A 15,191-nucleotide genomic window follows, 5' to 3' on the forward strand; every position below is an offset into this window, starting at 1 on the left:
GGTAGGTATTTGTTTCCTTACAGATGGAAAACAAAGAGATTACCAGTTATTGGGTTTTTGACTGCTGCTGGAAATAGAAAACAGACCAAGTGGACTTATGGTGTAACTTAATGATCACCTGTAATTTCAAACATTATTAGCTGGTCATGTAGTAGATATCTACTGCATTTTTGAGAAGTTATTGAGTAGAGGAAGTTTTAATACCCGTTTAATTAACTACATTTACATGTTACATTGTTTATTTATTTTTGAGCCTGAAGAGCTCTGCTGGATCTCAACAGAATTCTTCTGTGCTTAAACTGGGGTACTTGAGACTAAATTGAACTACTCAGAGGCTGAGGTGCATGACCTGTGAACACATACATTCATACAGACTTCAAGCAGCATCAAATGCCTTTCACTGGTACTTGCAGAGTTGAAGTTTCACAATCTTTCATGTTATCTCCCCCTTCCCTTCTCTCAAACCCAGCACAGTGGGAAATTCTTGCTTTAACATCATTCCAAAGACTGACACCCTACACTCCTAAAAGCTCAGTGGCAGTACATCTGCAACAGGTTTTGGCTCTAAAATATAAATTCTGGTTATCAGCTGAAAGCACTGCAGCTTGTCCCTCCTGTGCTTGCTCAGCTTGGTGTTCTGTGGGAAAAAAAGCTGCAGCAGCAGCAGAGACCTGAGCAGCTGCTTTTCCTCCACAGAAGAGTTTTAAAGTCTCTCAGCCAGAGTCTCTCAGTGGCAGAAAGTTATGATGCAAATGCAGAAAAAGCTACAAACAAGTAGAACTAAGAGTAAACAGGAAAAAAACCCACAAAACCACCAAACTCAACCCATCTCTCCACAAAAACATGAACATTTCAACACCGGCCGTACCGTCACGTAAGAATTGATGCAGTTGTCTAGCTGTTCTTCATGGCATTTGGCAACAATGTTGGTAAGGACTCTGCAAGATAAAAGAAGAACAAAAATTGAGCTATTTTTTGTCACAAGGCAGAGAAAGTCTTGATACTCATATTGTACTGTTCTTGTAAGTTCATCTGAAACAGTGCATGAGGGATGAGATCCAAATGATGAACAATATGTGCAAGATCTGTCCACTGGGAAAAGCCAGTCATTTCTTGGGCTTTCCACAGCTTGGACTGTGCTGTTATATATGCATTTGCTTAACATTGCACCCAGTGTTAAGGATAATTACTGTCACCACAACAAGAGAAAACATTAACTAACTGAACTTTATGCAGGCCTTGGATACTTAGGGATACCAAAAATTAGAATATTTTAATGAAACAGAGAGGCAAGAGCCCCTTTCTCCAGGAATGCTACTTGCTAAGTTCTCTCAGGCCTCTGTAATTGTGCAAATCCCCTGATACTCTGCTCATGCTGGCACAGCTCCTTGAAGACAAGCCCAGGGCTGGGCTGCAGCCTGAGCAGGTCCCTCTGCAGCCCTGTCTGCTCCTGTCCCTGCACTCAGACCAGCACTGCACCCTGAGCACAGACAAGTAAGGACACCGCAGAAAAGATTGGGGATCAGCCACAGAGAAGAAAATTGCTTGGGTCACACCAAGCTCAAAGACTGAGCTCATGCTCAAAACCTGAGCTCCTAAAACAGCAGGAAACTGAGAATTTAACTGTGTGAAAGTGAGAATGGCAGCAAAGTTTCCTCTCCAATTTGCATGTGGACCATCCTTGTTTGAGATCATCCTGTACCAGAAAACACAAATCTAGGCAAGAAGTCTTCAACTTGACCATATCCTTTTCTTTTGATTATTGGGAGCTCATTTATTAAGGATACTTAATATAGAAAAGACTCTGCAATTTTATAATTTTGTTTTTGTGTTAAAGAATTCAGGGATAGGCATAGTAACAGTATGACTAAAAGAGATTAATAATCAGCCTGTGGCCCACATAGAAGTACTCCTTTTGACTAGCTTGGTGATTTGAGTGATTTCTGACAATTCTTATTATTGGATCCAAAAGCTTTCTAAGTTCCTTAAGTATTTTTAATTTTATCTCATTTCTTGCTTTTAGTAGGAGAAGCAAAATTTGTAGCAAAACACAAAAGCTATGTCAATTACTTGTGGGCATTCTGATATTTTAACCTTCATTATGATTTGAAATTGAAATGGGTTCTGGAAAAAACGTGACAGAGAAATGATGACACGACTTGGCCCCCAGACAAGTAAATAACCACGAGTATAAAAGGAATAATGTTTCCTCCACAACACATAAGCCAATCCATGCTCTCATTCTGTTGTTGTTGCTCTCAGAAGGTTCAACACAAGCTGCTTGAAGCTATTCAGAGCAAAACACAGTGTGTATATATAGGACACGTCAATGAATGACACACAGCAGACAGGCATATTCCCAGTGGCATCAGCTCTGCCAGCACAAAAGACAAGACACCGCACATGCAGGAAAAACACTGAGAATCCTTCTTATTTTCCTTTTTTTGGGGCCGGGTGTGCGTATAGTCAAAATATGAAGCATGGAAAAAAATAATATCCTTCCATTTTCCATCTAATCATTAAATCTGTATTTTAAACAGCTGCTTCTTCTGCGGCATCTTCCCAGCCAGTTAACTGATGTTGAAATTCTACCCTAGGACACAATTCATCATTTTTCTCTAGACTTAACATCAGTTGATTTGCTGGCCACAAAAGTGTCCCAAACAAAGGTCTGCTGGCCTCTCTCCCTTTAAAAACAATGTGCAGTGGTGAAATCTACACACTTATGAGGAAAAGATCTTTTAACCACAGTACCTAGCTGTGGTAAAACTGGACTTTGCCCTGAAAAATGATCCTTTAATAAAGCAGATTGAAACTCTATCTTTCCAAGGCTAAGATGGGGAACTCAATCTCCTTGTTCCTTTAAGTTTCCCTAAATAACCACTCTTCAGGAACAAATTCTGAAGCACAATCTATGGAAGGAAAGAAGGAATACTGACAGCAGATCAGTCTAACAGGGCTGCAGAGGACAGTGGTAATTTTTTCCTAGTAGGAGTATTGTAGTCCCCATGTTTAGCTGCTGGAGGAAGGACAACAAAAACATCACTATGGACACAAGTAAATGCAACACAACTTTCTGCCCTCCTGCAGAGACCAATAATAATAATCTTGCCAGTATTTTTTTCCTGCTGCCCTGATTAACAGCATCAATAAAGACAATTTCATTATGTGAGGGGTGAGAGACTCAGCAAATCATTGCAGTTGTTTGCCTGCTCTCTGGAAAATGCTTCTATTGCTTTTCGGTTATTGCTGATATATTCCAATTAAAAAATACCCCTGAATGGTGTGACCTGGTTCCATCTGCACTGGATGCAGCAAGATGCTGAGCTCTCCCTGTGCTGACTCCACATCCTCAGAACCAAACAGAAGCCAAAGGTGAAACCCAGCTTTGTCAGGAAGCTCTTGGCTGCTCAGGAATGAGACCTTCCCCTGGGATTGCCTCAGGGCAATCACACATGCCCACCATGGTCAATAATTTCCAGCCACATGATCCCAACACTTCCATGCGCTATTTGCAGAGCCTAGTGCTGGGGGGAAGCAGCATTCTCACCTACTGAGGTCTAAATGACAGCTATAACTGGACTAACATCTGCATTTGTGCTCCTGAGTGAATTCTGTACATCCATGCCACAGGAGTTATCCAGATACCTGGTCACAGCTGTTGCAACTTCATCATCATTGTTTTGCACCAAAACCCAGAAGAGCTGGTTCAGGACTACAGGAAGAAAATTCATAATCACATGGATCTTCTCAATCCTCAATAAATTCTGTAAGGGAGGGAAGAAGGAAAGTGAAAGACTTTCAGAGTAAGCAATGAGAGCTGGCAGGTGCCAGCAGGCAAAATGCAGAGCAGCCACTGGTAACAGCAGCAGGAAAACAGGGCAACCAAGTAGAGAAATGGTTCCCTGTGAGGCTTGTTTTAAATATCACCATCAACACAACTGTAGGTTTTGTCCAAATTTCAGAATTCCAGTATTTGTTCCAGTATTTTGTGCTATACTGACTTAAGGCCAAAAAAAAAAAAGAAAAAAAAAAAGAGAGAGCAACCAAACCCATTTTTTATATTTCACTAAGGATACTATCTAAAGGCAATAAAAGAAGTCAACTACTTCCAAAATATGCATTTTCTAGTATTTTTACTAGAAAATGTATAGTATTTTATCTCTTTTTTTTTTTAATGCAGAGATCTGTTAAATTCAACATGTTGTGTCTAGAATACTTTTGTTAAAAGCACAGTGGTAAAAATGAATATTAACACACTGACCTGACATTTTATCATCTTCTCTAATCAAGGAAGGTATTGAGCTTTTAATAAAAAACAAACTCCTTTGAATTTCTCCTATGTTTTTATTTCAGGCATTTCCAAATGATTCCAGAACTTCTAGCAAAGGTACTAGCAATTTATAAATAAAAGGAAAACATCCTAGGGAAGATTATTTACTATGGTTATATTGCATAGTTAATTACTTGCATACAACATTGTCTCTGTTTTCTAATAAATTCACTGGAATATTTTTAGAAGGTAAACTACAAACAGCAGATAAAGTATGGTGCAATTCTGGTGGTTTAGGCAACCAGCTTATTGTCTACCAAGTTTTAAAGCTTTTATGGATTCCTAAACTTTACCCATTATGCTCAATGGCTTTCCAAAAATTAATTAAGGATTTCATTCTGTAGAGGTATAACCTCTAAATAACACTGATGCTTTGATTGGGGAACACACACCTTACATTTTTTTTTAAATCAAGACAGTATTTAAAAACAAACCCACTCTTTTCAGGTCTGCAGGTAGAGCTGCATCTACAAACAAAAGTAGTGGCCATCCTTATGGATTTGTCCAGGGAACTACCATGATTTATTGGAGCTATTCTTTGCTTATTAAAGAAAAAAATCTCTCCCCAAGCAGCTGGTATCTGATTAAGGAACAGTCCTACAGGAAAACATCACCGGTGAAGAAAGGGGGAAAAGCACCTACATGGTGCCAACATCTAAACCCCCAAACACCTGCTGGATCTTACAGAGTGCTAAAAGGAAACACAAAAAATGTCATAATATGATGTTCCAGCCAGTTCAGAGACGGAACAGAGTCACATCTGCCTTCACTTTTCTTGCTCATCTGTCTTTAATGTTCCGCGAGGACAGTGCACAGCAAGAACTCTGGATTTCAGCACTCATGAACAGATGAAGAATTAGGACCCTACATTTATCTACTGCTCTTCTAATTTGCTTGTCACGCTCCTCCCTTCTCACAGTTTTTGACCTCTGCTGAATACAGGCACATTTAATGCAGCTCTTGCTTCATCTTTGCAGATGTTCTTTCTGGTTTCAGAACTTGGGTGGCAACAAGCACCCTTGATTTATCCACACCAAACACCCTGAGCAGCCCTTGGAACAGCAGCCAGGATTTCAGAGGAGGTAAGGATACAAGTTATTTAAGGCAAGAGAGGATTATCAGCAATGCTGCAGCCCCACATCTCCCTTCCTCAGGCATTACTGGAGCAACATTCCCTGATCCCTTGATGGGATCAGAGCTTGGCATGGCTGGATTAGCTGCTGCTGGGCAGATGCAGCCCTGCTCTAGATGAGAGGGCATGGGAGGCAGCTGGTGACCAGCAGAGCATCTGTCACATCAAGTCCATCTGACTGGAGCTGGCACAGACCCTTTGCCCTCCGGTAAACCTGTGCCATGGTTGGAGCTCTGCAGTGGGGGATGAGTGGAGAGAAAGCCCTAAATGCAGTTGTGCAATTTGTGGCTTGTACTATATGGGTTACTTTACCTTACAAGAATTGATAAAGTTTGAGGTAGGAGGCTGAGACAGATCCTTTTCCCTTTCCTGGCACTGATGGAAAAAGTTATTCAGGTAGGGATCCTAAAATAGGAAACATTCACATTAATGTGTATTATGGAGGATTACAATTTAGTGTCAGAAACTGGTTACAGGAATCACCCATGACACCCATGGATGCACTTGGTCCCCATCATCTTATACAGGAGTCACAGAAAGAAAACCAGTTTCTTGAATCCAACCCACTGGTCAGCACAGCTTGCTAAATGCCAGGTGCTTTGACAAATCCTTTTTCACAGTTGTGAGTGATTAATTTTTTCCTCACAACCTATGGGATTTCAAAGGCCAGATTTTTTTTTTTTCTTGCTGGTGCTTAGAATTTATTTTCTTACTGTTTAAACTGATATTCCACAATTTTTCTATTGGTATAATGTTAAACAATTTTTATTTTTGCTTGAATTGTGTCACCTTAAAATATGTATTCCATCATTGGCATCTTGTCCTTCTGTATTGAAATAATCTTTAAATGTTCTAGAAACAAATTCATGCATGATTTAAAAACCTCTTTCAGCCATCCCCTGACACTTTTTGTGTGTAAGCAGGTCACAGAGCTAAGGGGAATGTTGCCTTACCTGAGTATTTACTGTTGATACAACAAAAGTAGAGACTTTGAAGAGTGGTTTCCCACTGTCTACCCATTTTATATCACTGCCAATCTGCTGTTAAAGCAAAAACAACAAAAACATATTTTTCCACCTGTTTCCTACTTATTGAAATTTGCATCAAATTTTCAGTGCACAGCTTTGCCCATGAGAGTGCCTGAGCTTTCACAAACACCATCACTGCAGCACAGCCCCACTTTTCAGCACAAGGCCAATGCTGCCATTCAAGGGACCAGATCCTGCCCCACCCTGTCCTCATGACAATGGCAAAACAAACACAGGGAGGCAGAAATAATCCAAGCTGGACTGGATCAGCAGGAAAACATGATATCACACCACAAAACTGGAGAATGAATCATGACTGTGGATCACATCAGCTGGAGAATTAATGTCATATGGCCTGAGTTTGTGAAAGAAGCTCTTTTTGACCACTCTGATTCACATTTTGAGGAGTTATAACACTGTAGAATACATAAAATACACTTTTTCCATATACACCTGTGAATCAGCAGCATAGGACACTCAGCCCAGTGCTGCATATGATAGTTCCTACAGTCAGGGATACACAAATAAATATTCTAAACCAGAAACCCTATTTACATTTACTATCCCCAGCAAATGGAAATACAGTCTGATCTCATGAAAACCACCTGGAAATGAGAGCCCAGTGCCATGTGAGTGACAAGGGGGGAGTGAATACCTTTGTGCTTGCTGGCTCCTGCAGGCTCAGGTAGTTGGGGGGCAGGCTGCTGGCCACTGGCACCTGGTGCTCCTGGGAAGCCAGCTGGGCATCTTTCAACAGAGGGAGCCAGGCAAACCCCACTGTGCACAAGAACACATAAATGGGACTCTTTGCAAAAACAAAGCTTAAAGGAAGACAGTAACATCCAGCCAAAAACTTTGAAATCCTTATTTGAATGTACATAATGCATATTTATAATTGAAAATAATTCTACTACAGGTACCTGGTGTTTCCAGAGCCTCTTTCTTTTTGGCATTAGCTTTTGCATTTATATCACAGGTGACATGATAAAATGAAAACAGAATGTGGTGTTTCTTATGAAGTTGAGTGGGAAGTTCAATTTTCACCTGAAATGTAAAATGTTACACCTCACTTTAGTTTAAAAATCAATTAAACCAGGCATCAGAGATGGGCTAAACGAGTGACGTCTCTCTACACAGAGGTCTAAGTACAGCCTGCCTTTACTGGGTAATGTTTGCCCCATGGTAAGAAATGCTCTCAAGGAAATTGTTTATGAGGATCATCTATCACTTTTACTTAAAACCTTTTTTCAACTTTCTCTTGGGGAGGAATATTTTTGTTAATGATGAAAGAGCTTAAGATGAAAGAGGACAGAACTAAAGATTGGTGGACTCTACACTTTAACAGCCATAAATAACCAGCCCCATGCTCATATTTTCAGGACAACCAAACTAGAATTAAAATGAAAACTCTGCTACTGCTTCAGCATCATTTCACGGCAAAGACCAAGTCACCAAGGCTGACATGAAAATAAACTTTTATTTATAATTTCTGCTCAGTTTTAAATCCCCTATCATGCCATCCATGAAATCTTACATTCTGTTTTTCAAGTATTATTAACCTATTGGAAGAAAAATACAAACTAATCAGAACATGTTACCATAAGAACTAATAAAAATGACCCTTTTCTCTTGTGAGCTGTGATGAAATTTATCCAAGCTAACCCTGTGCTAAAGTAAGGATTAGAAATGGTTGATAAATGCTTCCAGCTTATGGGTAAGATCCTAATAACACAAACACAGATATAAAATGGGCACCTAGAGATAGAGATGAAGACAACTTTCTTCTTAACATCCTACATTCTTTTAAATTCTGCACCTGTTTTACTAGGGACATTTAAGATAGCTGCACACCTCTTCCAGCCAAATTGGCTCCTCACATGTGAATTCAGCTCCTCATTCAGGCTGAAATAATCTCCCCAAACCAAGCGGCTCACTAGGACACTTTCAGATGTGTTAAACCCCAAAACACGTCTTGTAAAGGACTAGCAAGGAGTTCAAAATCTCTGAAAATCTAATGCTTCAAGTTCCACCCCAGTTCCTAAACAGGAATCTTAAAATTGATACTTCACATGTAGTTGTACATTATCTGCTGACCTTGCCTCAGCAATTTTATCAAAGTAAATTTTTACTGAAAAAGGAAATTTTACTGACTAGGAGAACAGTTTGGAAAATGGTGGCTATAAACTCTATGCTGTTTGCCAGCCTCATCACTACACATAAAGCAGTAGTGGAAAATCCAGGACAGACAGCTGACATTCACAAGCCACCAAACACACCAGCCCCTGATAGGGTGAAATTAATTTCACCTGCAGGAAGCCTGGGGAACCAACACTTGGTGAAACAAGCAGATGCACATGTGAGTAACACTGGGCAAAGGCACCCTCAGAAGCAGCAGCTGAAGGACTTGTGCAGCCACCACACGTCACTGTACATTCTGTTCAGACCCTGCATCAACAAAATGCCCCAATGCAGATCTTGGATGTCAGAGAGGGATTTGTTCTGACACTTGGCTCCACACTTCATCACAATGTTTACTGTTTCCATTAAATTCAGAGATGCAGCTGGATCCTTAATGTAATCCAGACATGCATTTCAGAGAGCTGGACTGTTCCTAATTAATTCTACAGCATCTTAACTGTACGCAGAACATCTTACAAAAGGAACAATCCGCTGAGTTGATTTAAGAAGAGAAAACAAAACGTGATCCTGCATGTCAATCTACACAGCACAGCCCTTCCAGACACACAAGCAATGGCAACAGAAGCACTCTGTACAGATATTTTTCTGTCTCACTGGCAAACGTGTGGGATTGGCAGACATTTAATGAAAGAAAAAGCAGACTGACCTCATCATAGAAATCAGGATTCTGGGAATGATGTAGCACAGCAGTATAGGCTGAGGTGGTAAATAAGGGTCCACCTGGCTTCCCATAAATGCACTGGTAAAAGTAACATGTTTTCATTACATTGGGAAATTCTGCTGAAGATACTAGTACTGGTATATCTAATATGTATGCACATTTAAAACAATTATCATGAAAGATTGATCATTACTTTATCAAATATTAAAAGAAATGTTTTGAGTGCTCAAACCTGGATTTTTTAATACACCCTTCCAGTAAAAGTCCATTGATTCTGTGATAATTACCCTATGCTCAATTAAGCAATGCAGACTCCTTAGACTTCTTCCCTGCTGTTATCAATTTCAGAGTTTTCTGCAAAAAGCTTTACAAAATCTATTTCACTTTTATGCAGTTCAATACAGAATACAGTGCTTTCACTGAGTTTCAAATGTTACAAAAGCTATCCCTGTTAAGAATCTCTTTTCTGGCAGGGTTCTGTCTGGGAGCTCTTGATGACTGAGTAATGGCAGTTTTATTTATTGCTGGGAAAACTAGACCACAAATGGACTGTGCAACAGCCCCTGGGTAATAGCAAAGTTAAGAATTAAGATTAATTCTTAACAAAGTTAAGAATAAAGTCCCAGGTCCTTCTAATTTTGTGCCTTATTCTTTTCAATCAAGACTCCAGAGCTCAATGAGAAATGTAGGGTAAGTGACAAATTCTAGAAAAAGCAAGCTGCACTGTAAAAATTTGTTCTGGGTCAGTATCAGCCTTATTCCTGGGTTTTATCAGTAATATTCTCAGAAACAGCACCCTCTGAACATACTGCTCTTGCAGCTCACCTTGAGTGGCTTTGCTCCCTCTTCATCAGAGCTTTTGAACTCAATGCACACTGTTATATTCCGTGCCTGGGGAGACAGGAGCATACCAAAGCTGAGATCAGAAATGGGGTAGCCAGAAAAAGCCAGGTAAACTACAGAGCTGGAACAAGGCCTTTTCAGAATCCAAGAGAAACATGCAGATGGTGTATAAATATTTATAAATGCCTGTAAGTCTCAGTGATATCACTAGAAATAAAATTTCCAAGAAAAATGCAAAATGCAAGCCAGGCCTCAAAATGACTGAGTAGAAGCAGACTGTTAAGTGATCAGGACTTACCTACATCTTGTCCTTAATTAGTTTTCAAACACCATGGAATCACAAGTGGTACCAGGTTTCATTTAAGAACGACAAACATTATCAAGATGAATTTTATCTGCACACATTTTCTCATTAATACAAACCCCTTCTGAAAACTGTGAAGAAGGAATTACCACATTATCTCTTTGAATCACTTTTACGACTTAAAACAAATCCACAGATTCATTAAAATTTTACCAGTGTTTCATGACTGATACAGGTGAAAAAGATAAAGAGCCAATTCAGTGACATCACTATTTTCCTCTCCTTTATAAATTCTCCTGGATTCTTAAAAGAGCTGATGCAGGCCACTGCTAGCCCATGTTGGCCAGAATCATTCACATTCTGTACCTTGTTGAAGTGTTTTTGGCTGTCATACTTGAGGTGTTTTGGATAGATGTATATTTGGTTCTTGTACACCCTGTAAGGTCGAGAATATTTTGTTGATTCCTGCACAAACTCTTCAACTTCCACTGTTGGTTGATGCTCCTTTACATTATGGAATGGCTTGATTGGAATAAAAGATGAAGTAACACAGTCTTCAAAAGAAAAGGAAAGAGACGCGTCACATATTTTGTTTGTTTTAACTGTCTTACTACTGAGAATATACAGTAATATTGAGATGGAACATACAAAATCCTGCCTTAACTTACAAAAAATGACTGATGCTGAGATGCCTTAAATTTACACATTACCTCAGGACAGTGGCAATATATCATCCTTAAATGATTTCTCTCACTTGAATTAAACTGGACAGCACTGGTAACCTCTTTTGACACTCATAGTATTTGGTGACATTTGATGGTGTAACAGCCCCATTGGTATATGGACAACTTCTACAGAATGCACTGAGTGATGCTGCTTCTCATCAATTTTCCAGCTCAACAGCTCATTTAAGTTTTTCTATTATCTAATAACATACTACATAAAATGAAGAAATGAGCAGTGCAGCACTAGCTCAAATATATGATGCAACTGGGATAACTGAAATCAGATCAGGAAACAGAAGATGAAAATAAGCCCTCTGTCACTGAGACTGGGAGAGATGAAAACTGGACAGAGAACACTTTCTCTTCCTGTACCATTAAAGCAGTGAGGCATTTAATTTCATGGGGAACTCAAGCTGAGAGGGGCCACCAAATTAGACATGTCCAGAGCAACCAGAACTATTTCTGGGAAAAGCCATTGGACAGACCCTGACTACAAATTCGTTCCTCAAATCATAGAATAATCCCCAGGAAAAGTCTACCAATGTTGTGAGGAAGCTGAGAGAAGCTTGTGATCCCTCACATACACCATGCCAAATTTTGCTTCCTTCTAACCTAGCACAAGGGGAAATTGGCAGTTTCAGAGCAATGCAGGTGCTCTGCAGCCCAGGGAGAAGTGGCTCCAGGCCAGCTGCAGCACTGGGGTTTCTTTCTCCTCCTTCACAGACACTGAAAACTGGGCTGGATCTGGCCAGGTACAGGATGAAACAAAGAGTGGTGAAATCAAATGACAGCAAATCAAACCCACTCCCCTGAATACATTCTCCTACACAAAGGACACCCCTCTGTCAGAACTGTCTCAAGGCATAATTATGGATGAAAAGCCTGCTATTTAATTAGAATAATTAATTTTAAAGTGGGAACATACTTGGATGTTCCAAAGGAACACAATCAACTGCAATGTCCAAACAGCCAGGTATAGTCTGTATTTTGCTAATCTTCTCTGCTCTGCAATGAGATAAATGAAAACATTTTAGAAAATTAGGACAACAGAGATCATAACATCACAGGAATTAACTTAAAATGAAAAACAGACCCTTATTTAAGATATTTAAGTTACATTAAACACATTTAACATATACCTATTGGGTATTAAACTCTAATCAAATATAACAGCACAAATAAAATATGATTTGGTTTGTGGTTTATTTTTTTCCCTTAGTCTCACTCCTGCCTTCTCTTTGCAAGCAGTATTATTTTGTATAAAAGAAAGAAAGTGATGAAGCAAAATTTATGAGAATTAACTTATCTACTTTTACTTTTTAAAACCTGAATGAAATATTCCCTAAAAGGAATTCAGTGAGCACTGGGATGAGAGGAGTTCACAGCATTGTGGCTTCTGCAAGTGCCATGCTCAAAAGGGACCAAGACACATTCCTTGTGCCTGAGCCATTTGAGCAGTGCCAAACCTACAATTCTAAATCTCTTCTGTCCAGGAGATGCTTTAGGGACACAAACACAGCAGTGGTGACACTAATGAACAGTCAGTGGAGTGTCCTGACCAGTAACAGCAAGGTGGCACAAGAAGTTAAGGGGCTAATCCAAGCCCTGTAGCTGACATTCTATCTTTCCATGATCTCTTTTTATATAAAGGAACAGAAGTTATTTAGATTAATTTATTTTTAGGCCCATTTAGAGTAGAAGAGACAAGGAGAAATACATGGTTCAATTCTCATGTCACTTATCCAGTATAAACACAGACCCTGCTCTAGGATTAACCTGATTTATACCTGCATGAAAACTACCCAGCCAAACCTCCTCAGAAATTTACAGGCTGTATAACACTTGGAGAAGGTTTTTACTTTCAATGTCCATTCTTGAGTTTGCCATGGAGACTCAAAAAACAAAAGGAATTGGGAAACGCACAAAAGAATGATTTTTGTATCTCTGTCACTCTTTTTTGTTTTTTTTTTCCCCTGAGATAATGTTGGGTACTTCTCCTGCATTTCCCCTGATAAAAGCTGATTTAAGCAATCACTATTTTTGGTTATAATAACATTTATTTTAATGTGGCAAATGACGTCCCAATTTTCCTGGAAAGTCCAACCTCAAGCACTCTTTGGCAGGTAATAACCTAATGTGAAAAACACTAATGTAATATAATTTAACATGGCCACTTTGGCACACTGTGTTAAATTAAGAAAAAAAACTCAGCTACAACTATTCTGCACAGCTTTATGCAGCTTCAAAGCAAACTAGAAACTTTTCCTTACCTTCTGTATTCTGCTATTAGTTTAATCAAGTCTTCCATGGAAATCTTACTACTTTCTTGCCTGAATAAGGGTGAGAATCGGGAGTCTCTGTCAACATTTCCCTGATTATCTTTAAACACTGGCCTATAAAGAAAGAAAAATGACATATTTATAAACATCCATATATATGTATGTATGTATATATTTGAGCATTTGAAATTCTCATGCAATGTTTTAACAAGGTTGTGATAGGAATTCTTACACAAATTAAGGGAATCTCTGCAGATTTTCACCCAAGAGTGCCCTGCCAAGCTTTATGCTTGCAGGACAAAGGCAATTTCAGTTTATTCCATGTGCATCCCAGTCCTGCAAAAACCTCAGACCTGGCTTAAGCAAGAGCCTCTCACTCGTCATGGACATGACTCCTCCCTTCAACAGAGACTGATTCCTTATTTCAAGGAATCAATTTGAAGAATTCAATGTGTTAGTAGGTAGTTTCATCCACAGGTAATTTCATTCAAGAAGGTATTATCCAAGGAAAATCATCACAGTTTTAAAAAATGGAAATCATAGCTAGCTGTCAAATCTCAACCACCATCTCTTACCACAATGAAACACAAACTTTTACAGAACCAGGTTAGAGACCTCAGTGAATGTTTCTGTGCATTAAATCTGTCCTGTGCCCTCCAGGAGCACGACACCAACTCACTGTGGGTTAGCATTCCCTCACAAAACAAGTTTGTGGAACACCAACTAAATTTTTGATGAACCAGCTATGAAGTGCCCAATGAACTGGAAAAGAAGGATATCCATCTATAACAGAACAATTAATATCAGCTGCTGTGTGCACAGGAAAACATTTCCAGACATTTCCATTCCTGCTCATTGACACTTGCAGGATTTAATTAAGACATTGCAGTGCCCTTTGTATATCCTCAAGGGTCACACACGCTGGCTGGACCGGATAATGTAACAGCTCTCCAAATTAATGAACCTTGGAGTCAACTGCAGTATGAAAAAACATTGCTTAACAAAAGTAAAATGTTCTTGACACTAAGTGCTGTTCTGTGAATCATTTGGCCAATCTTGCTTCCTTAATTTACTTCTCTGTTCCACTGCCAGTGAGAAGAAGAATTGATGCCAGGACAAATTGCTGCCAGATGCAAAATAACAGAGCAAACCTTTGGAAGAGGAGCCCAAGAAAAAGAACAAATGCACCATATCTTCACTCAATTGACTGAGAGAAGCATCCCTATCTCATTTCTTTGCAACTGTCAAGAATGATCAACTCTCTTCTATCAGATTTTTACCTCCAGCTGTTGGAGGGAATAAGGTCCACACCAATACACCATGTCAAAAAGCTTACTAGGGAGAAACCAGACCTCCTTTCTGGCAGCCACCACTTACTCTACAGATCCTATTAAACTGCTGTCAGAAAAAAAGAAGAAAAGAAAAAAGATTTAATAATAATTACAGTATAGGTGACATTATGATATTTCTTGGACTCGGCATTGCTTCCTCCTCCAGAGCAACAGAGAGCACCAAAACATTGGGTGAGTGATTTCTGCTGTGCCATGGGCTCTGCAGTGTGATGCTGAGCAAACCCAGCTCTGCTGGAAACTATGAACTGATTTCAGAGCAGGCTTTGGCACTGAGCAAACCCCTGCTCAGTGCAGCAGGGTGTAGGGGCACTCACCAAGGAGGGCTGTGGATTCAA

General features: G+C 39.6%; 1 protein-coding gene across 10 annotated transcripts in view; it reads right to left on the reverse strand.

Moving 5' to 3' along the window:
• Window positions 1-15,191, reverse strand: part of DOCK10 (dedicator of cytokinesis 10) — a 137,710-nt gene that overhangs the window by 36,571 nt on the left and 85,948 nt on the right. For all 10 annotated transcript variants that reach the window (XM_064721575.1, XM_064721573.1, XM_064721569.1 and 7 more), the window contains exons 15-25: window positions 13,496-13,618; window positions 12,151-12,230; window positions 10,867-11,054; window positions 10,179-10,244; window positions 9,339-9,431; window positions 7,414-7,537; window positions 7,149-7,270; window positions 6,419-6,505; window positions 5,778-5,870; window positions 3,649-3,767; window positions 869-938 (exon numbers count right to left, since the gene is read on the reverse strand). In XM_064721575.1, the coding sequence (XP_064577645.1) occupies window positions 869-938; window positions 3,649-3,767; window positions 5,778-5,870; window positions 6,419-6,505; window positions 7,149-7,270; window positions 7,414-7,537; window positions 9,339-9,431; window positions 10,179-10,244; window positions 10,867-11,054; window positions 12,151-12,230; window positions 13,496-13,618 (1,165 nt within the window). The remainder of the gene's footprint in view (window positions 1-868; window positions 939-3,648; window positions 3,768-5,777; window positions 5,871-6,418; window positions 6,506-7,148; window positions 7,271-7,413; window positions 7,538-9,338; window positions 9,432-10,178; window positions 10,245-10,866; window positions 11,055-12,150; window positions 12,231-13,495; window positions 13,619-15,191) is intronic.

This window comes from Zonotrichia leucophrys, chromosome 9 (genome assembly GCF_028769735.1).
Source record: "Zonotrichia leucophrys gambelii isolate GWCS_2022_RI chromosome 9, RI_Zleu_2.0, whole genome shotgun sequence".
Classification (NCBI taxonomy): Eukaryota; Metazoa; Chordata; class Aves; order Passeriformes; family Passerellidae; genus Zonotrichia; species Zonotrichia leucophrys.